The sequence below is a fragment of the Ceratotherium simum genome, chromosome 19, assembly GCF_057802395.1.
Source record: "Ceratotherium simum simum isolate JZ-2026a chromosome 19, ASM5780239v1, whole genome shotgun sequence".
NCBI classification, from domain to species: domain Eukaryota; kingdom Metazoa; phylum Chordata; class Mammalia; order Perissodactyla; family Rhinocerotidae; genus Ceratotherium; species Ceratotherium simum.
Genome location: NC_141918.1, coordinates 14,001,648 through 14,025,361, shown reverse-complemented (window position 1 = coordinate 14,025,361; position 23,714 = coordinate 14,001,648). Strand labels below are relative to the sequence as shown.

General features: G+C 41.6%; 1 protein-coding gene across 3 annotated transcripts in view; it reads left to right on the top strand.

Moving 5' to 3' along the window:
• The window catches only part of RRAGD (Ras related GTP binding D), a 46,947-nt gene that overhangs the window by 9,741 nt on the left and 13,492 nt on the right, over nt 1-23,714 (top strand). For all 3 annotated transcript variants that reach the window (XM_087443880.1, XM_087443879.1, XM_004422117.3), the window contains exons 2-5: nt 11,786-12,081; nt 18,292-18,491; nt 19,327-19,441; nt 20,697-20,839. In XM_087443880.1, the coding sequence (XP_087300006.1) occupies nt 11,786-12,081; nt 18,292-18,491; nt 19,327-19,441; nt 20,697-20,839 (754 nt within the window). The remainder of the gene's footprint in view (nt 1-11,785; nt 12,082-18,291; nt 18,492-19,326; nt 19,442-20,696; nt 20,840-23,714) is intronic.

Genomic DNA, 23,714 nt, shown 5'->3' with positions numbered 1-23,714 from the left:
GGCCCAGGGAGTCTGTTTCTAGAGTGAACTTCCTGAAGTGTAAATCTGATCATGTTAGTCTCCCCTTAAAATCCTTGTGATTTCCTCATGGCTTGCAGGGTAAAATCCAAACTTCCCAGCATCTCATTCGTGAGCTAGCCTGTTCCCTCTCTATCAACTAATTTATTCAAAGATATTTACTGGACTTATGTCACGTGCTACATCATATTCTGCCTGTGTATATGTGAGAGAGATAGATAATAAGTAAACGGACAAGAAGACAAACTTACAAAGTAAGAAGATAATTTTGTATAGTGATAAGTACTGTTAGGAAGACACAGGGTTGTGAGGAAGTGGTGGGGCCCAGGTGAGACGAGAGGAGGTAAAATTGCCGCTGGGCTTAGTGGGAAGAAGGCTGGGTGACGCCTGGGGAAAGCCTACCAGGTGGAGGCAGGAGGCCAGTGTGGTCACAGGATAGGAACTAGTGGGGAAGATGAACCAGGCACGGGCGGAGAGGTAGCCCACATAGGGCCTTTTGGGGGAAGAAGGCGTTTGAGTTTTTTTCTAAATGCTGTGGGAAGCCAATGGACAGTGTGCAAAGCCTTTTGCCTTTAAACTACATTCCCTAAACTTAGGGAAGGCCAGAGTCTCTTCCTGGGCCCATCTTTCCCTCATTCATCCCTTTCATGCCTCCTCTTCTTTAAGACTCAGATGTTATTTCTCCAGGGAGCCCTCTCTCTGAGCCCATAGCACCTAGATAGCAGTGCATTGTAATTGTCAGTTTTTCTTGTTTTTCCCCTCTAATCGCTAAGGGATGAATCTTTTCTTTGTGACGGCAGCCCCTGGCTCAGCCCTGTCTAGCACTTGGCAGATGGTCAGGGAACCTTTATGAAAGGAGAACAGACTGCCCTCTTGTAAGTTTCACCTCACTCTGACAACTTCCTCCAAAGCCCGCTGACACTTTTAAAGAGCCCTCTCTGGGTTCCATCTCTAGTCGCAAATCCTCCTATAGTTCCTTTCTGATTTCCTTTTTTTTTTTTTTTTTTTAAGTACTAGCCCTTTTATTGCCCCTTTCAACGCAGCTATCATGCTTCATTCTCTTTCTCAGGTTATTCTTAAATTTTATTTATTTATTTTTTCTCCCCCAAAGCCCCAGTAGATAGTTGTACATCATAGTTTCACATCCTTCTAGTTGCTGTATGTGGGACACGGCCCCAGCATGGCCGGAGAAGCGGTGGGTCGGTGCGCGCCCGGGATCCGAACCTGGGCCGCCAGTAGCGGAGCACACGCACCCAACCGCTAAGCCACGGGGCTGGCCCTCTCAGGTTATTCTTATTAAACTTGAGTGAGTGTGTGATGCTCAGGGAAATGGTGGTGGAGAGAGCCCAGCCCTCTCCAGGAGGCCAGGAGGCTGGGGTGTTTCCTTTCCTGATGTAAGCTCCCTACTAACCCTCACAGAGCGGAGTGAGACTCCCTGAGAAACCCCACAGGGTTTCAAAAGCAGAGACACTTGAGGGAAGGGTGGGAGAGGATTGAAGGGGGGATTTTTGTCAGCAGTCCTCTCTGATGTAAGAAACCTCTCCTCATCAACAGCAGTGGCCACAATAAAAATACATCAAATTGTGAACCAGCACTCACTTATGTGTAAGTAAACCTAGAAGAGTTTCACTAGCAGTATTTACTTTTATTATGCATGATGTATTCTGACATCTTCTAGTCTCTTCTTTTTTGTTTGTTGCAGTTTTTGTTTTTAATGTCCTCTGATTTGTGGCTAAGGCCCTGCATGAGGACTCTACCATATACCAGCCCTGTGGCCTTGGTCAGGTTCCTTCCCCCAGATTCCTCAGGTGTAAAACAGACTCGTATCTTCTCATTGGGGAGAAATGTTTAGCGAGGTCTCTGGCACACAGTTTGTTTCTGTACACACCAGCTAAATATGATAAAATGCATCTGTATGGGTGTCACGGATCTCCATAGAGTTGATGGTACACTTGCTGATCTGGCTCATCATGTCCCACTGTTTACAGTTGGTGGCCCATGCTTGAATTTAGCAGGAAAAGGAAATACTTCCAGCTGTATGTGTATTTTGCTTCTGAGCCACTCTCTCTATGTAAGCATACATATACACTCCCTCCCCTCTATACAGTGGTCTCCATCACCTCCCCACTCTCCCAGGAGGAGGAGATGCAACCCCAGGGCACCAGTGTGGATGACAGTGCCACATAGAGACTTGCAGACCCTGCTGAAGATAAGTTAAAATCTACACTGACATGCAGCAGTATAAATTGGGAAGAAATAAAGACATTTAGAAGCACTTAAGTATTTTTGTGCTTGTGCATAATTTAGTGTGGAATTTTGCTTTCCTTGATTGGAGGCGGTGTTGCATAGCACAGAGAGAGCATGGACTTTGGATGGGCCAGCCCTCAGTGTGAATGTTACTTGACCTTCCAGAGCCTGAATTTCTTCACCTGTGAAATGGAGGTGATAATATCTATTCCTGAAGGAGTGTAAATGGGATGAAGTGTGTAGGTTGCCTAGCGCAGTACTTGGCATGTGTAAGGCACCTTCCTATGTGGTTGCTATGAGTTTTCTTTTTCTTCCTTTTTTTTTTTTTTCGTGAGGAAGATCAGCCCTGAGCTAACATCCATGCTAATCCTCCTCTTTTTGCTGAGGAAGACCAGCTCTGAGCTAACATCTATTGCCAATCTTCCTCCTTTTTTTTCTCCAAAGCCCCAGTAGATAGTTGTATGTCATAGCTGCACATCCTTCTAGTTGCTGTATGTGAGACGCGGCCTCAGCATGGCTGGACAAGCGGTGCGTAGGTGCGCGCCCGGGATCTGAACCCGGGCCGCCGGTAGTGGAGCGCGCACACTTAACCGCTAAGCCACCGGGCTGGCCTGCTATGAGTTTTCATTGCATGCGTATTTTCCTGTTCCATGCAAGGCATTGTGCCTTTGCTTCCATCTGGGCTCTCCTCTCAGTGAGCCTCTTCCTCCCTGCCCCCCTCAACCCCATCCAAGTCCTGCACTGCTTTAAGTCTGCTGTCATAGCCCTTGTAATCCACTGGGTTGCTCCCCGAAGCCCAAGGGCATTTCTTCACTACTTTGCATTGATCTAACACTTGATGTTTGGTAGGTGATAATGGAGCGTCTATAGCTCATTAGGTTTCCATTCTTTTCTTTGAGGGTACATTTCTTCCAAGAGCTGTATTGAGGTGTAATTGACAGGAAGTGCACCAATTTGTTAAGTTTTGACATATGTGTACACCTGTGAAACCATCACTACAATCAAGATGAACATACCCATCACCTCCAGACGTTTCCTTGTACCCGTTAGTAGTCCCTCCTTCTGACCATTCCTTACTACCTCTTCTATTTCCCAGGCAACCACTGATCTGCTGTTTGCCGCTGTAGATTAGTTTACAGTTTTTGAAACTTTATGTAAATGAATCATAGAGTATGTCCTCTTTCAACTGGCTTCTTTTATTCAGCATAATTATTTTGAAATTCATCCATGTTGTATCAATAGTTTGTTTCTTTTTATTGCTGAGATGCACCCTAATTTGTTTATCCATTCACTTCTTGATGGACACTGGGTTTTTTTCCGGTTTTTGACTGTTATGAATAAAATTATTATGAGCCTTTGTGTACAAGTTTTTGCATGGGCATATGCTTTCATTTCTTTTGGGTAAATACCTAGCAGTGGAATGGTTGGGGTAATATAATAGATGTATGTTTAACTTCTTAAGAAACCACCAAACTGGTTATGGCATTTTACATTTCCACTAGCAGTGTATGTGAGTTCTAGTACCTCCACATCCTTGTCAACACGTGTTACTGTCTGTCTTCTTTAATTTTAGCCATCTTAGTGGTATGCAACAGTATCTCATTGTGGTTTTGATTTACATTTTCCTAATGATTAATGATGTGTTGAGCATCTTTTCCTGTGCTTATGTACCTTCCATAAGTCCTCTCTAATGAATTATTTGTTCAAATCTTCTGCCCCCTTCCCTTTGTTAAATTGGTTTTTTTTTTTTTTTTAATTTTTATTTATTTATTTATTTTCCCCCAAAGCCCCAGTAGATAGTTGTATGTTGTAGTTGCACATCCTTCTAGTTGCTGTATGTGGGACACACGCCTCAGCATGGCTGGAGAAGCGGTGCGTCGGTGCGCGCCCGGGATCCAAACCCGGGCCGCCAGCAGCTGAGCGCGCGCACTTAACCGCTAAGCCACCGGGCCGGCCTGGGTTTTGTTTTCTTATTAATGAGTTTTTAGAGTTCTTTACATATTCTAGATACAAATCCTTTATCAGATATATGATTTGCAAATATTTTCTCCCAATCTGTGGCTTGTCTTTTTTATTATTTTAGCAGTATCATTTGAAGAGCAGAAGTTTTTATTTTAATAAAGTCTAATTTATCAATTTTGCAGGGAAGGTGTCATATCTAAGAAATCTTTGCCTACCCAAAGATCATATTTTCTCCTAGAAGTTGCATAGTTTTAGGCTTTACAATTAGGCCTGTGATCTATTTGAGGTAATTTTTATATATGGTGTAAGATGTAGATTGAAATTCATTTTTTTTTTGGCATATGGACGTCCAGGTGTTCTGGCACTGTTTGGTGAAAATGACTATCCTCCCTCCAGGGAGTTGCTTTTGCCTCTTTGTCAAAAATCTGTTGTGGATTTATTTCCGGACTCCCTGTTCTGTTCCAGTGACCTATTTGTCTATCATTGTGCCAATACCACACTGTCTAGACTAGATTTTAAGTTTCTTGAAGATAGGAATCGTGTTTTACATAGCTTTTTGTCCGGTCAACATTTACCAATCAACTACTTTGAGTACAGTAACCGGTATATTTATTGTATTGAAAAAACAAAAGTCTTAAGACAACCATTTAAAGAGAAAATGTGGAGTTGAAATCACAATTTAATTGGGCCGGCCCTGTGGCTTGGTGGTTAAGTGCGCACGTTGCGATGCTGGTGGCCCGAGTTCGGATCCCGGGTGCGCATCGAGGCACCGCTTCTCCGTTCATCCTGAGGCCGAGTCCCACATACAGCAACTAGAAGGATGTGCAGCTACGACATACAACTATCCACTGGGGCTTTGGGGGGAAAAATAAAATAAAAATAAAATCTTTTAAAAAAAAAAAAAAAAAAAGAAATCACAATTTAAGGAGTATTTAATATTTTGAAATGTTTGTGTTTGGCATATAAAATCAAAAGAATATCAAACGTTTTCGGTGAGCTTGTGTATATTTGAAATTTAACTTAAAAGTCTGAGCTTTGCAAATTAAAACATAAAACAATATGTCAGTTGTCTCTTAATTCTCCCATTTCTGTGTCCTTCGTGACTCCCATATAATAAACATTTTTTTCAAAACTAATTTTAATTATCTATGTATGTGAATATGTTTCCTTTTTAAAATTAAACCCAAAATCCCTTTAATGATTCCCCTAAATCCTCCCACCGCACGCTTTGCTGTTTGCTGTGCATCGTTCTTGACCTTTTTCTGGTGCATTTTTGCACATATTCATATTTTCTACTAATTTGAGATGATTATTCTTAAATTTAAAAAAAGTTGATATGTAACTATGCTTTGTGTGTGTGTGTGTGTGTGTGTGTGTGTGTGTGAGGAAGATTGGCCCTTAGCTAACATCTGTTGCCAATCTTCCTCTATTTTTGTATGTGGGACACCGCCACAGCATGGCTTGACAAGTGGTGCATAGGTCCGTGCCCGGGATTTGAACCTGTGAACACTGGGCCGGCCCCAACTATGCTTTTCTAACAAGAACATAGCATTCTTTTACTTAGGTTTTGCCAACCTCTTCCTCACCAATCTCCCATGTCTATATTGTCTGGAATTTTAGTTTCTAATTTTTATTCAAAAATTTAAAATAAGTACTTATCTAAAATTAATAGGTTTCAGTAAAAATGTCTTTGTTTTCCATTGCTTATTGCGTTGCTCTGCATTTTGGGTGTATTTTTCTTTCAGGAGTACATCCTTGATTAATTCTTTAAAAGAGATTAAGTGGACAATAAAATTTCTGAGTCCTTAAATGTCTGAAAACATCTTTATTTCACTCCTACATTTGAAAAGTAGTATGATTGGGTATATAAATCTGGGTTCAAAGATATTTCCTTCAGTCCTTTGAAGATACTGTTCTATTCTCTTCTTGCATCCTGTGCTGCTAAGAAGTCTGATGTCTTTCTGATTTCTTTGTAGGTAATTGTTTTCCTCTTCTGATGGTTTTAGGGACTTTGTTATCATCCTTGATGCTTTGAAGTTTTACTATGATTATTCTAGGTGTGGGCTTATTTTTGTTTAAATTTCTGCTTTTACTTTGTGGGCCTGTTCATTTTGAGTTTTATCTTTTCTTAGTTTGGGGAAGGCTTATCTATTATTTAGTTAAGTATTGCTTTCCCTTTTTTTTTTTTTTAAAGATTTTATTTATTTTTTTCCCCCCAAAGCCCCAGTAGATAGTTGTATGTCATAGCTGCACATCCTTCTAGTTGCTGCATGTGGGACGCGGCCTCAGCATGGCGGGAGAAGCGGTGCGTCGGTGCGCGCCCGGGATCTGAACCCGGGCTGCCAGCAGCGGAGCGCGCGCACTTAACCGCTAAGCCACGGGGCCGGCCCTGCTTTCCCTTATATTCTGTATTTTCTCCTTTTGGAACTTCTTTGAAGGATAATGGGACTTCTGAATCTTATTCTTGATGTCACTTTAACCTTTATTTCATATTTTCCAGTGCTCTATTCTTTTATACTGCATTCTGAGAGAATTTGACTTTTCACGTCACTATTGCCCTTTTCATCTGTTTATTCTGCTTTTCAATTCATATACCTCCCTCCCTACAATTATATTTTTATTTCTAAGATCTCTAAGGCCCTTTTTCATTACTGCTCTTATTCTGAAACTGTCTGTTCTTGTTTCATGAATGCCGTCTTTTCTCTTATGTCTGAGTATTTTGATTATACTTGCAAGTTTACTCGGATTCCTTTATGAACTCTGCTTCTTCAGGTGTACGTTCTTCCATTTGTTGAGTCTGTGTTCTCTTCTATAATCTTGGCTTCCCTCAAGTGTTTGGCATTTGAGGAGATGTCTTGGGGGAAGATGATGCTGCTTCCACTTCTTGAACTCCACTCATTGTAGTGAGAGTTAGGTAAGGTCACAGTACTTGGAGGGTGGTAGTGTGGGTGCTCCCTGTTCCTTCTGGGCATCACTAGCCCCTGGGGCACTGCCTTCCCTCTCATACCCAGGCTCCTACAGTCACTGCTCCCATCTGGAAGACAATCCAGGATATGTATAGGGTGGGGCTAGGTAGATGGGCAGTGGTGCACAGGGTTTATCTGCTTGGCTCTTCTCACTTTGATTCTCCAAATAACGATCCCATTTGTTGTCTTTGTGGCCCTTGCTGTTTGGGCTTCCACCAGTTCTGCGCTCTGCAGCAGAACTCTACCACTCGTAGTCAAGGGCTGCAGCTTCCCTCTTCAGTCTGAGCTTTGTGTTTCTTAGGGATTTCTCAGTAACGTACGTGTCAACATCGAGTTCTCTTTTTTGTTTTGAGCTCAGCTATTCATGTTTATTTGTTCATGTATTTATTTATTGTTCATACCCTCTCTATTATTTTTAGGGATTTAGTATGGGAGGGGCAGACTGACGTGTTATCAGTCTGATATTTTTGAAGCTGGAAGTCCTGTTATCTTTTTTGATTCATGCCCTGCTTTTGCTAAGATTGCCTTGTAGTGGCAGTACTGCAAGTGGACAGCGTGTAATCACTGATGAAGAAGAATGCTGGTGACCTTTTGGATGGTTTACTTCCGCACCACTGCTTCTAGAGTATATCTTCAGCCCTTTGTTGAACTGGGTTAAGTTGAACGGGAAAAGTGTGTGTTGCTGGGTGGGAGTGAAATGTTGCTTGTAGTAGTGTCTGTGCACAGCTGCACCTGCTTACTTTTTTTGTTATTCAATTATTAATTTACCTGAAATTTGTGTGTTTACCTACACTTATTGCAGATTCAAACATCGAAATATTATATATAGCAAATGAAATTTACTGAGATATTATTAGGTATTAATGTGTTTTTGGAAAAAATTGTTAGTTACAATAGAGAAATAAAGGATTATTTTACAGTCTGTACTGGATTAGACTTAGACTGGGATCAGGGACTGAGAAAGACTTAGAGGTATAGTTGAGAAGGAACAAAAGAGAAACTTAGAAAAATAACCTAATGTACATATATCTCTATATTTGCCTATAGTCTGCCTTTTTTTCTTAAAATGTTGGTTTCTTTTCTTGATTTTTCTCCAAGTTTCATACTGGGTCTTTTATTTATTTATTTATTTGGTCAGTCATGACGCTTTTTTTTTTTTTTTAAAGTTGGGATATATTTCACATACCACAATATTTTCCCTTTTAAAGTATACAAATCAGTGGTTTTAGTATATCTACAAAAGTGTGTAATCATCACCAGTGTTTAATTCCTGAACATTTTCATTGCTACAAAGAAGCCGTATACCCATTAACAGTCACTTCCCATTTTCCCTTCCCTCTAGCCCCTGGCAACCACAAAGTACCTTTTGTCTCTATGGATTTGTCTATTCTGGACATTTCATATAAATGGAATCAAACAACATGTGACCTTTTGTGTCTGGCTTATTTCACTTCCAGTGTTCCTCCATGTTGTGGCATGAATCAATACTTCATTCCTTTTTTATGGCAGAATAATATTCCACTGTATGGATATATCACATTTTGTTAATCCATTCATCAGTTGATGGCCATTGGGTTTTTTCCACCTTTTGGCTGTTATGAATAATGCTGCTGTGAACATTCACATACAAGATTTTGCTTGGACATATGTTTTCATTTCTTTGACTATATTCATAGGAGTGGAATTGCTGGGTCATATGGTGACTCAATGTTTAACCTTTTGAGGAACTGCCAAACGTTTTTTTTTTGAAGCACACCATTTTACATTCTCACCAGCAGTGTATGAGGGTTGCAATTTCTCCACATCCTCACCAACATTTATTATTATCTGTCTTTTTAATTATAGCCATCCTAGTGGGTGTGAAGTGACATCTTATTGTGGTTTTGATTAGTATTTCTCTGATGGGTAATGATATGGAGCATCTTTCCATGTACTTATTGGCTATTTGTATATCTTCTTTGGAGAAAAGTGTGTTTAGATCTTTTGCCCATTTTTTTAATTGGGTCGTCTTTTTATTGTTGAACTGTAAACAATTTATATATTCTGGATACTGGACTTTTATCACATGTATGATTTGCAAGTGTTTTTTCCCATTCTGTGGCTTGTCTTCACATTCTTTTTCGTCTTTTTTTTTTTTATGAGGAAGATCGGCCCTGAGCTAACATCTGCCAATCCTCCTCTTTTTTTCCTGGGGAAGACTGGCCCTGGGCTAACATCCGTGCCCATCTTCCTCTACTTTATATGGGACGCCGCCACAGCATGGCTTGGCGGTGCGTGCCTGGGATCCGAACCGGCGAACCCCGGGCCACCACAGCGGATCGCGAGCACTTAACCACTTGCACCATCAGGCTGGCCCCTTTCTTCTTTTTTTTTTGATGAGGAAGATTTGCTCTGAGCTAACATCCATTGCCAGTCTTCTTCTTTTTTTGCTTGAGGAAGATTAGCCCTGAGCTAACATCTGTGCCAGTCTACCTCTATTTTGTATGTGCGTCGCCACCACAGCATGGCTGACGCCTGGGATCCAAACTGGCGAGTCTGGGCTGCTGAAGCAGAGCGCACCGAACTTAACCACTACACTACGGGGCCAGCCACTTGTCTTCACTTTCTTGATAGTGTCCTTTGAAACACCAAAATTTTTCATTTTGATGAGGTTCAGTTTATATTTTTCAGTTTTATATTTTTCTGTGGTCCTTTATGCCTTTGGGGTTATAGCTAAGAAACCATTGCCTAATCCAAGGCCATCAAGATTTATACGTATGTTTCCTTCTAAGAGTTTTATAGTTTTAGCTCTTAAATTTAGAAGTTTCATCCATTTCGAGTTAATGTTTGTATTTGATGTAAGATAAAGGTCCAACTTCATTCTTTTGCTTGTGGGTATCCAGTTTGTCCCAGCATCATTTGCTGAATGGGTCTTATTTTTAATAATCATCTTAGGTCCATGATCCCATTTAATTATCATAACAGCCCTATGAGATTTTTATTGTCATTATCAAACTTCATTTTATGGATTTTGAAACTGAGTCTCAAAAGCTAAGTATCTTGTCCAGGGTCTCAAAGCTCAAACCCCAGGTCTTGTTGACTTCAGAGCCTAACACTTAAGCACTAGGTGACACTTCCTTTGCTTCTGTGAAATGTACACGCTCTTGGTCAAGTAGGAACGCTGCTCAGACATTAAGTGGATGTCTAGGACTAAAGAACATTTTGGAACTAACACTGTATACTTCAAGAACAAAGACAAGAGAGAGCCCTGCAGGGTTTTAAGCTTTTACACTAATTCCTACTCATATCCACTAATGCCTAATCCCTTTAGGACCCTTGGCAAAGGATGTTAGGATTGAATTTTTGTTACCAGCGACTAGAGTAACGCTGACTTTTAGAACTTTTCTGTGATGATGACGGTGTTTTATGTCTGTGCTGTCCAGTACATTAGCCACTTGCCAGATGTGGCTGTTATACCCCTGCAGTGTGGCTAATGCAACTAAGGAACTGAATTTTTTGTTGTTATTGTAAAACATACATAGCATACAATTTACCATTATAACCATTTTTAAGTGTACAGTTAGTGACATTAAGTACCTTCACAATATTATACAGCCATCACCACCATCCATTTCTAGAACTTTTTTATCTTCCCCAACCGAAACTCTGTACCTGTTAAACACTAGCTGCCCATTCCTCTCAGCCCCTGAAAATCACCATCCCACCCTCTGTGTCTGTAAATTTGACTCCTCTAGGAACTTATTATAGGGAGGAACTGAATTTTTATTTTAATAAATTTTAATTTAAATAGTCACATAAGGCTAGTGGCTACCTTATCGGACAGCACAGGCCTAGAGCCAGGGTGGGCCTTGGAGAGGTGTGCCTCTCACAAAGTTTACATCTGCTTTTTTTTTTTTTTATTTGGTGAGGAAAAGTGGCCCTGAGCTAACATCTGTGCCCATGCTCCTCTATTTTGTATGTGGGTCACTGTCACAGCATGGCTTGATGAGTGGTGTAGATCCGTGCCCGGGATCCAAACCTGCGAATTCGGGCTGCTGACGTGGAGCGCGCAAACCCAACCACTACACCACTGGGCTGGCCCCTTACGTCTGCTTTCTCACACAGTCTGAGTCTGAGCATCTAGTGCATGCCCACTTTCCAGGCCTTTGTGGCGTGTGAGGCGCTGTCCGGGGCGGGTAACTGAGAGAGATGTAACTCAAATAAACAAGCATCTCTTTAGGGCCTAGAGACTCTGACGATCTAGGCAAAGAAACACATTGCTCTGGAATGCTAAGGCTGGATTCTTTCCCCGACAGTCTGCTCCAGGAAGTCCGTGCTCTTCATACTTCGGATACCCTCTCGTGAGGTGGACTTGCATAGGTTTTCTGGCCCTCTGGGATGGTGTGAGAGGTGGTGAAACAGCATTTTTCAGTGTTTTGCACTTACTAAAAGCTGGCCCCTCAGTGAGTGGGGTGATGTCGTTAGCACTCTCCGTATTTGGGAAAGTAGGGCTGACTGTGAATCATAAATCACATCTGAGGTGGAAGTGAAACTCCTCTAATTAACCACTGTGACGGCGTCTCACCCTCATTCTCGTTTTGTGGTTTCTCCAGTGCTGGACTTCAGTGATCCCTTCAGCACCGAGGTGAAGCCGAGAATCTTGCTCATGGGCCTGAGGAGAAGCGGCAAGTCGTCTATTCAGAAAGTGGTCTTTCACAAAATGTCTCCCAACGAAACCCTGTTCCTGGAGAGCACCAACAAGATCTGCAGGGAAGATGTTTCCAACAGCTCCTTTGTCAATTTTCAGATTTGGGACTTCCCAGGACAGATTGACTTTTTTGACCCTACGTTTGACTATGAGATGATCTTCCGGGGAACAGGAGCGCTGATATTTGTCATTGACTCCCAGGTAAAGCTCAGTCTCGGGGTGCAGTGGGCCTGCAGCACCCCCATAGGCAGCCCCTCCTCCCCCGTGTTCAAACAAGTTCCTTTGTGATGGTTTTGGTTTGGTTTTTGGAATCGAGAATAGGCCTTTCTACCAAACACGCATTTCTCAGTTCTGGCTCTTAGGCTTTGCAAAGGAGAAAAGGCTCCCTCCAGGCAGCCCTGGCAGCAGTGGCGTTAGGGGGCTGTGTGCGTCTCGGCAAACCATAGGCCTAGGAAACCCCGCACATGGAGGGGACCATCATACAGGCCAAAGACTGCAGATATGTGTCCCCCCTCTGGTACTCTTGGCAGACATCTATAAAAGGTCACATCTGCAACGAGTGCAGATAAATTTACATTTTAAAATGTTTACTATTTGCTATGAAGATAAAGTTCTAAGTGTGAACATTTTTCTTCTGAAACAAATTATTGTAATGATTACTAGTGCACAATTGATTAAGACAGCATAACTATTATGTATTTTATAGGTAACTAAATATAAAAAGTAAAATTTGAGATAACTATATCTCTTAAGAGGATAGATATTTTTCCACTTAATTTATGTATCTATGCTTGAATAAGACAGGATTTGGCATCAATTCCATTTTTGTCTTTTGTTTGTATAGATGTAAGCACTGAGAAACCTTGTTCCTGTAAATAAGTAGGTGGATATGGGTTGTGTTTTGTGGCAGTGTCCACTCAGTTATTTAAACTTCTTCCAAGTTATATCTCCTCAATTACCCAATTTTCTATCTCGAAAAATTTCTTTTAGTAGTTTATCAATAGACATCCTGATTGTATCCTTCTTTTTCTTTGCTGAAAGCAGAGAACTGGGAACCCCTTGACTGGTGAAGAGCCCTATTACTCAGGCATTAGAGTCATTCAGTTGATCAGGATTCAGAACTAGTCGTCTGAATTGTGTCTTTGGCACTGGGTTTTATACTCCTGGCCTTTCTCCTGTGAAGTGGGAGCAGGGCTGGTGGTTAAAGGAGGAGAGGAGGGAAGTAGGAGGGCCGCAGATGCATCTCAGGCAGGTCAGTGTTAGGAACGAGTCCAGGCAGCAGGATGGGGCCTCTGACGCTCTTCAAACTGCCCCCCGTCCAAGTGCTCTTAGCAAGTGTCCGTGATGCACGGCCCAGCCTGAAAGCCCTCCCAAGGGCTCTCTTTTGCAGCTGTGGGGGAATCAAAGGCAACATGCGCTACAGGAATGCGCTAAACCAACTCTTAAGTCCAGGTCTTGCCATTTTCCTGAAACTGTGGACCTACAATCAGACAGATGCCCCAGCATCCCGGCCCTTCCCGGATCCCCAGTGGTGTTAGGGAGGCAGGGCTGTGAAGACTGTTAGAAGTGATGGTTCTGAACCCACGCTTGGAAAACCGTTCTCTGAGAAGACTGCTTGTGCCTGAGAGCACCATAAATTCATTCACGGAACTAGGTGCCTGTTTAATATAATAATGAAATTTTCTACTAAACCTTTTAGTTCCAAGCGACTGCACTATGTACTTCTGGTGTAGCTGTGGGAGCATGGCCATATGGTTAGAAGGGTTTCTTTCTTCCTTTTTTGGTGGGGTGTGGAGGGGGAGACTTTCAATTCCAGTGCCTGGTCCATGAACAGCACTGCCTCTCCTCCCATGGCCCGTCCAGAAATGCGAGCTTGTAGACATCTGCATCGGGTCCAGGGCCTGCTGTCAGCTGCTGCTTTCCTGGCTGTCCCACTTGTACTGACCTGTTTTCTCGCCCATCTGTGGCCTTGGCAGTCTCCCCTGCCTTCCTGCCTCAGATCTGCCAGCACCATAAATTAGGGAGCCTGGAGCCCGAGAGCAGCAGCCGGGTTGTGTGCACGCTGCTACAGGGAAGGCAAGGCTCCAGCGATGTCACACTCATCTGTGTCTTCTGAGCGGCGTTTTCTCCCTGAGTCACACGGCCACTGTTTCTGTAGTTGAATTAGGTAGCAGCAGTGGTAGCGCTACCTACGCATAAGTAGATTCCAACTAGATGACTCATCATTTCAAGACAGTGGCTTAGTAAGTCCTTACTTCAAGACTATATTGGGCTACGTAGCACTTTGCATTTATGGAATTCAAATTCCCAGTGCAACTCTCTCTCAGGGGTTTGTAATATTGCTATAATGTGTCTAAAATAAGTATACTTGTGTCTTCTTCTTCTTCTTTTTTTTTTTTTTTTTTTTGCTGAGGAAGATTTGCCCTGAGCTAACGTCTATGCCAGTCCTCCTCTATTTTGTTTGTGGGTTGCCGCCACAGCATGGCCACCGACAGACGAATGGTGTAGTCCGTGCCTGGGAACCGAACCTAGGCCGAGGAAGCAGAATGCACCGAACTTAACCGCTAGGCCACGGGGCCGGCCCCTCACTTGCCTCTTTTTAAATTGCAGCTGTAATTTCGTTTTAATTTTACCTAAACACAAAAAAATGAACCTTTAATTTGGGTTGGTAAATGTGTTTTTGGTTTATTTTATTTCTTCGTTTGTTGGGGTTTTTTTAGCTATAGGGCAGAGAATGGTAGAAGAATGTTGGAGAAATCCATCTTTTTAAGTTACACTTTTAAAAAGCTAGGAAAAGAATTGTTGAGAGCTGTTATTTACTAAAAATCAGGAATGATTAAATAAGCAGTTTCAGAGTCTGTCTGATATACTTTCTATTGGAAGCAGACTAAAAATCAGCCTTGTGGGAATCTTTACATGATGTGATTACAAGCACTGAAATGAAAACCAAACTTGAGGGAAGTGTCCCAGCAGCACTTGAATGTCATCACCTTTATTTCTAAGCAGTGCTCTGCTGGTCTGGCACCTAATATTTTTATTCTTCCTTGTGAATTCCTCACCATCACAGGATCACCAGATAAATACATCACCAAGGAGAGAATGTGTCCTCACAGAATGCTGTAAAATAAAAGAGAATGAAAGCATCAAGGGTGATTTCCTGTGAGCTAAATGAGTGACACTGCCCGCCCCCTGGCAGAGCCCACAGAATGTACCACGTCCCGAGGGCCACCCTCGGCCCCTGAAGCCGTTTCACGTGTGCCTTGGGATCCAAAATAGAGCGTCTGTTGGCTTGACCCACGTGGGTGATTGTGACCTGCCTGTAATTCCTAGATCTAATTTTGGAATAGAAACTATGCAGCATATTTTTCCTTTATTTTTATTTGTTGTAGAAGATAATAACAAACACAGTAGAAAAAAATCATTCACAATCCCTCTGCTCTCATAAACCAAGTATTTTCTTCTTTTTAATGTCATTTTTAGTCCTGGCAGCTATATACCACTTCATCCGTGTGTTGGTAATCAGACCATTTTACATGCTTGGCGGGGAGGTCAGAGCAGCAATTTCCAGTCTTCTGAGAGTGTGAGGCTCTTGGCATTGGCTGGTTTTGCTCACAGACGTCCCCTTAACTCGCCTCTTCAGTTAAAGACATAGGCAATAACACTTTTTTTAGATGTGATTTACATACAATAAAATGCACTCATTCTAAGTGCACAATTCAGTAAGTTTGACAAAGGTACACACCTTGTAACCACCTCACAATCAGGGTAGAGAATATTTCCACCACCCTAAAGGGTTCCTTTGTGTCCTTTCTCAGACGGCCACCAAACCCCAGCCACAGGCAACTGCTCATTTGCTTTCTGTCGCTATAGATGAATTGGCCTTTTCTAGAGTTTCATATACGTGGAACTGTACAGTAATAACTGTAGTTTTTTTTTTTTTTTTTTTTTTTTTAAGATTTTATTTATTTTATTTTTCCCCCCAAAGCCCCAGTAGATAGTTGTATGTCATAGCTGCACATCCTTCTAGTTGCTGTATGTGGGACTCGGCCTCAGGATGGAGGTAGAAGTGGTGCCTTGATGCGCACCTGGGATCCGAACCCGGGCCACCAGCATTGCAGAGCACGCACTTAACCACCAAGCCACAGGGCCGGCCCCAATAACTGTAGTTTTTATGATATATTTTAAGGTATTGAAAAAGTGCTGCAAATCATTAATCTGGAATTTTTCCAAAATGCTTACTCTGCTAGCCCAGTGTCCAAGATTTGTCTTTCATGTTAAACAAGTCTTTAGAGTGTCAAGGATGAGAAAGACTCCATTTGCTGTTTTTCTCTCGTCATAGTTTCCTATTAGTATCTTTAATATTTTGATTTATCTAAAGACTAGGGATACATTTTTATTAATTTAGTTTGGGGAATAGACAAATGCCAAAAACATCCCCCCTGTTTTAGTGGCTTTCTGTATTTATCCAGGTTTGGAGTCAGAATGGGGGGTGAAATGTCCTTTAAATTCTGTCCTGCAGATCCTTTCCCTTCTTTTGCTATAGAAACGAGACCTGTTCACACACTTTAAATTGGCAATAGTTAAGAGATCTGACAACACTGAGTGTTGATGAGGGTCTGGAGCATGGGGTGCTCTTACACATGTAGTCAAGTTCAAGGTGCTCATTCCTATGACCTGACAAGTCCACCTTCTGGGTAAGCCCTGAAAACTCACAAACAGGCACAAAGATGTGTACACGAGACTGTCCACGTTATCATATAGTTAGTGTCTGAACTAGCACATAACTGGAAACATCTGACTGTCCATCAATAGGCAAATATATGGTAAATTATAGACTATCCATACAATGAAATTTTATAGAGCCATTAAAAGAAATTATGCACTAGAGTAATGTGCTTCAGCCTACGTGAATCTCACTAACATTATGTTGACTGAAAAAGGCAAACTGTAATATACATGCACCTTGATATTTCTGTAAATTTTAAAACAATGTGGATGAATTCTTGTATGTTGTTTAGGGATACATATGTATGTAGTAATATATAAGGAAATGAGTGAGAAGAAATGCTAAACTTGGGATAGTGGTTACCTCTGGAGGGTGGAGGGTAGAGTGAGGGGTGGGCTGGGAGGATGGGGAGAAATACACAGGGCTTCAGTGTCCAGTGTTTGATTTCTTAAACAGAGAGGTGCAGACACAGGTGTTCATTATGTTATTATATGAGTATCATCTATAGGAAGGAGAAAAAAATAATATTGTGTTATTTGGGGCAATTAATCTAGACCAGAGGTCAGCAAACTTTTTCTGTAAGGGCCAGATGGTAAATATTTTAGGCTTTGCAGGCTGTACTATCTCTGAGGAGTTTCCGTAGAGGAAAACCACTCAGCTCTGCCACGGTACCACAAAAGCAGCCATAGACCATCTGCAAACCAATGACTGTGGCTGTGTTTCAATAAAACTTTACTTACACACAACAGGCAGTGGCCCAGTTTGGCCTGAGGGCCATCGTTTGCTGACCTCTGCTCTAGACCAGTGGTGCTTAACATTTTCCCTCCTGGCTCCTTCCCCATCCTCCCAGTGACCCGTATCATGTTTTCATCTCTGACTGTTCATCACACTTCACCAAGACACTCGAAATCTGGGAGCAGTAGTATCTCAGGGAAGGTCCTGGGTGGTGAGGGGTCATTTTCAGTTCATAAAACTGCAGCTCTGATCCTTCTGACTATCGTCAGCTAAATCAGCACTGCCTACAGCTACATTTTTCTGGCCTTTCTTTTTCATCTCTTTGTTAACAAAACTTAAGTTTTCAATCTTCCATTCTGTGAGAGCAGCTTTTATTTGGACTTTTGCAAAATATTTTTGGGGGTTGTACTCACATGGTTTTCAGATTAAGAGTGTATGTGGAAGAAAAAACATGGTCACTGTGAATTGAGGTGATGTTCAGGTTAATTAGCTTGACTGGGGGGATCATTTCACAATGTGTACATACGTCAAAACATCACATTGTACACCTTAAATATATGCAATGCTTGCTTATCAATCACACCTCAATAAAGCTGGTAAAAAAAAAAGAGTGTTGGGGCCGGCCCAGTGGCGTAGTGGTTAAGTTACCGCATTCCACTTTGGCTGCGGCCCAGAGTTCATAGTTTCGTATCCCAGGTGCGGACCTACACACCACTCATCAAGCCACGCTGTGGTGGCATCCCACATGCAAAATAGAGGAAGATTGGCACAGGTGTTAGCTCAGGGACAATCTTCCTCAAGCAAAAAGAGGGAGATTGGCAACAGATGTTAGCTCAGGGTGAATCTTCCTCACCAAAAAAAAAAAAAAAAAAAGTATATGTGGAAGGCAGCTTGGAAGGGTTCAGGAAGCAAAGCAGCCTCTCCTAACAGGAGCATGCCTTTGTTCCTAGGATGATTACATGGAAGCCCTGGCCAGGCTGCACCTCACGGTGACCAGGGCCTACAAAGTGAACACTGACATCAACTTCGAGGTGTTTATTCATAAAGTGGATGGTCTGTCAGATGACCACAAAATCGAAACCCAAAGAGATATTCACCAGAGGGCAAATGATGACCTTGCAGATGCTGGATTAGAAAAAATTCACCTCAGGTGAGAACAGAATCCCCTCGGGGTCACAGAAAAAAGGAAGTTTGGGGTCCAGAGTCACCACGAGTGGTTTGGCTTGGGCAGTAATTTACCTTTTTACCCTGTTTTGTGACATTGGGATAGTATTTGGGAAAAGCAGACTTTGCATGTGCTAGTTCTAATCTTTGGGAAAGGCAGCGGGGGTTTAAAAAAAATTTTTTTTAACAAATGGTCAAAGCTAAGGTTCTTTCCCCATGTGAAAAACACATAACATAAAACCCATGAACCTAATCCAGGGAGTTAATCGATGCTGAAGTTTATAGTTCTTGATAAATATGATAGTATCGATAATCATAAGTAATGGAGTGCTCCAAAAATAATCCGAATAGAAATAAGTACAGAGGAAATCCACTTCTCTGTAATTTTTTGTGGAGTAGTATCTGCATCCTTCATTTTGCAAATTGGAAAATGAAAAGATTAGATGCTTCTGTATCAGTAATATAACTGTTACTGACCTAAGAGGCGTGTGTGAAGATGGTCTGGTGTGGATGCTCCTGCAGGAGGTGAGGAAGCCCGCCGGTATGGGCATTTCCTGCTGCACTTTTAAGCTTTCCTGTCCAGATAGTCAGCAGACAAGAATGGGCACAGTTCTCGCTTTTTTGGGAGTTGGGCAGGAATGGCTTGTTAAGACGTGTGCATTTTTTACCAAGGTTGTTTTGAATTCTGAAGGAGGCTAGAATGTGTGTGTGAGAACTGGAGTAGACACAGAAGGAGGGTATCGGTGTTAGGACATGGCCTAAGCAATCTATTCCTCAGTTAATAAAGGGAAAAGATACTGAAATATTGTTTCCTCTTTCAGCTTTTATCTGACAAGCATATACGATCATTCAATATTTGAAGCTTTTAGCAAAGTGGTTCAGAAACTCATTCCACAACTCCCCACCCTGGAGAATTTGCTAAACATCTTTATCTCCGTAAGTAAATAATATCATCCTGTTAGAGTCATGTGCAGACTTTAAGAATAACATTGATCTTGTTTCTGCTTGCTCTTACAGCATTCCAAGGTCACTGAAGTATTATTATTATTATTATTATTTTAAATGTTTTTTTTTTAAGATTTTATTTATTTATTTTTTCCCCCCAAAGCTCTAGTAGATAGTTGTATGTCATAGCTGCACATCCTTCTAGTTGCTGTACGTGGGACTCGGCCTCAGGATGGACGGAGAAGTGGTGCCTCGGTGCGCGCCCGGGATCCGAACCTGGGCCACCAGCATCGGAGCGCGCGCACTTAACCACCAAGCCACGGGGCCGGCCCTGAAGTATTATTTTTGAAGATTGCTCCTACATATTGTTTTAGGTCCTTTAAAATTTAACTCCTAAAACGGATTCTTGTACTTCACTGGTATAATTGGAGTGTTTATTCAAGTTGTAGGCAATCATTCACTGTTAATAGAGTCCTACCAGAGGTAGGGAGCATTAAAGTTGGTTTTAGCTATAAGATGTATGTTGTTGAATTTTTTTTTTTTTAATTTTATTTATTTATTTTTTCCCCCAAAGCCCCAGCAGGTAGTTGTATGTCATAGTTGCACATCCTTCTAATTGCTGTATGTGGGACACGGCCTCAGCATGGCCGGAGAAGCGGTGCCTCAGTGAGTACCCGGGATCTGAACCCGGGCCGCCAGCAGCGGAGCGCGCACACTTAACCGCTAAGCCACAGGGCCGGCCCTTGTTGAATATTTTTTGTATATTTATCCTTATGAATGATGTGCTGGCTGAATGACTCCTAAAACCCATCAGCTCTAGGCAGGCTCCGCAAAGTAGAATTAAGGCAGACCTGTTGGTTGTACTCACATTTATCCTCACTGCACAATTTTGAGTTTGTTCGTTTAGAGTTTTAAAATTTAGTTTTTAATTTAAAATCAGTAAAATTAGTGTTTTTACTTGACTTTTTTCCTAACATCTCTAAGAGTCAGGAAACACTGCCCAATTTGTTTACCTAAAGTAAATAATTTGTGATAATTGATTCCAGTTTTCATTTGTTATGCAAGTCCATTATAAAGAAGTTTCTGACAGTGAGGTTCAAATTGTAATAAAATGGAACATCCTAAATTTTTATTAACTTAATTTTTTCTTGTTCATATTTTACACTGATGATGGTGTATAATTTTATGTAACCATGACATGGTCTGAAATGAGCTGTCACTTTAAGGCAGCATCTTTTTGTTTCAGAATTCTGGAATTGAAAAGGCATTTCTATTTGACGTGGTCAGTAAAATTTACATTGCAACTGATAGTACCCCAGTGGATATGCAGACCTATGAACTCTGCTGTGATATGATCGATGTGGTCATCGACATCTCTTGTATCTATGGGTAAGTAAGACTTCTCGAAGGCTACGATTGAGCCATACTTCTCTTTCATAACCTTTGAGACATTTTGCATTTACTTATTTGATTTTAATTCTTTTATTTTAAATGATTGAGATCTATAAATAAATATACCATTTAACATGCAATAATAATAACAGAAAATGCTGAGTAAATTATGCTAATAATTTCATTGCATCCATTATATCATCTAATTCTCCACTATTCCATGAGGTGGGAATTTCTAACCCCATTTTACAGATGGGGAAGCTGAGAGTTAGAGTGGTTAAGCTTGGAACCCTGCTCACACTGTCAACAAAGGGCGGAACTAGAATTTGAACTTAAGTCTAACTGAATCCTGGTTCCTCTACTGAAAAATCTGTCATCATATCATAATGTCATTTACACTTGGGAGAGACTAATAGGATCCTTGAATTCTGCATAAATATCTCATGTTAACAACAGTTCTGTTATCTTCTTTACTACAGGAAATAACTGCTAGGTTTTTTTTTTTTAATATACTTTTGATTGTCTTCTACTGTGGGCAGCAGAGAATTATAGAACTAAGCAAACAACATTACCTGTTTGTGACTATGGTCTTAACATTCTTAGAAAACAGAACTTCCTGTAGCCTTAAAATAATATAAAATAGACAAGGAGTGGGGAAAACTGATTGTGTTACCAGACACAGAAACAATCGCGCATAATTATAAATTTGCTGAATGGGTGTTGTACGGAGTGAATGGGTGTGAACTAGTTTGCCTGTCTTATTCAGACATCAGGTTGTATTGCATCTTATACCCCCATCCAGTCATTGGTGAGATAAAGCTTTTCTTCATCTTCCTCTTTGCTCACCGGCTGTGACCTGCCTTACACAGCCTCCTCTTCCTCCTCCTCCTTCAGCTTCTGTGAGAATCTCAGTCTCACCATTTCTCTCTTCCACTGGCTGAAGATCCTTTGCCCACTAGTTCAGATTCTCTCTGTTAGCTCTGTTACACACAGGTACACACACAGTCCCTTCCGTTATGAAATAGGGAAAGCGATACTTACCTCACAGGACTGTAGTGAGGATGAAATATCGCTGGGCTCCCCCTGGTAGGCCCTGGATAAATGTAGCTGCCGTTATTATTATTGTTATTATTATTAGTATAAACACTGCCATCTGGCTTTAGAAACAGAGCTTATTTCCCAGGATTACTGCCCTGCGGTACTCTCTTGTTTTTAAACTGTAAGTGGATGACCTTGAGTCATGGAAGCTGAATGTACCCTGATTACAGTCTAGAGTGCCGGGGTAATCAAATACAATGAACAGCACCGTTAATCTGGCACATATTCAATGAGATGCATAATCAGTATTTTGCCATATGGTAATTAGACATAAGTGGTAAGTTGTTCATGTGCATTATGTTAATCAGAGTCACTCTTACCCAGCTAAAACAAACACGGGGAGGGAGGGGCTGGGAGGCCGGAGCTGGGCCTTGCCGCCGGGTTGTTTTTCTGTGGTGGAGTGCAGTGTTCCTGAGAACCCACCTGGTTCGGTAAGAACCAGTCTGGGTCACAAACGGGGCATGGGTTCTGGGGTTTCCTCAGACTGTTTGCTGGAGCAGCAGTGAGCCAGCCCGGTTAACCAGCAGGCGGCGGGCGGAGAATGAGGAAGCAGGCAGCCTGTGAGTGGAGGTCTTGCTGCCAGGTCTCCGCTGCCCAGTGGAGACCAGCAGGTCCTAGAGGCAGGTGATCTGGTGCCTCGGCGGGTCTGCTCTGGAACTCAGCTGAGATTCTGCTCCGGCGGGCGGCTCTACACACACAAGCACGTGCACGCTTTCAAATACCTTCCATCTTCTTGGGTTTTATGGCTTTGTAGATGAGAACTTGAGTAGTAGAACATAGTTGTTGCAGTTGTAAAACCCAACCAATTTCTACTTATAATTTTTTGTTCTTTTTTGTTTCTACTCTGTTTATTGTTTACTTTTTTCTTTTTTTTTTTATAATTTTTATTTATTTATTTTTTCCCCAAAGCCCCAGTAGATAGTTGTACGGTCATAGCTGCACATCCTTCTAGTTGCTGTATGTGGGACGCGGCCTCAGCATGGCCGGAGAAGTGGTGCTTTGCGCGCCCGGGATTGAACCCAGGCCGCCAGCAGTGGAGCGCGCGCACTTAACTGCTAAGCCACGGGGCCGGCCCAATGTTTCCTTTTTTTCTGATTATGAAAGTAATACATGCTCATTGCAGAAAATGCATGAAAGTATAAAGAATAAAATTAAAATAGGCCATAATCTCATCACCTAGAGATAGTCACTATTAACATTTTTATATACTTTATTCTTATTTCTGTGTGTAATTTTTAGGATAATGTGATCACTTTGGATACATAATTTTATATCCTGTTTTTTTTCATTTAACATTATCACCTAAGAATTTTCCTGTTATTAAATGCTGTTAATAAACAATGTTTAGTATCTATATAGTATTATATTTACTTGGAAATTTTAAATTCACCTTTCTTCATTGGGTAAAAAATTTTAATGTTTCAGCTTATTGTTCGCAGAACATTACTTATAAGCAAGAGAAATTCAGTCTAAAAAACAGCTAAAAATACTGCAAAGAGCTAAGAATTCTGTTAAAGCATCTTTAACATCTGAGATCCAACATTCTTAAAGATTTTTCTTTAATGTTTTTGTAGGTAATAGTGTTGAATCCTTTTCTGAAAAGCTAACTTTCACAATTTACTTTTTTTTTTTTAATTTTATTTATTTATTTATTTCCCCCAAAGCCCCAGTAGATAGTTGTATGTCATAGCTGCACATCCTTCTAGTTGCTGTATGTGGGACGCGGCCTCAGCATGGCCGGAGAAGTGGTGTGTTGCGTGCCTGGGATCCGAAC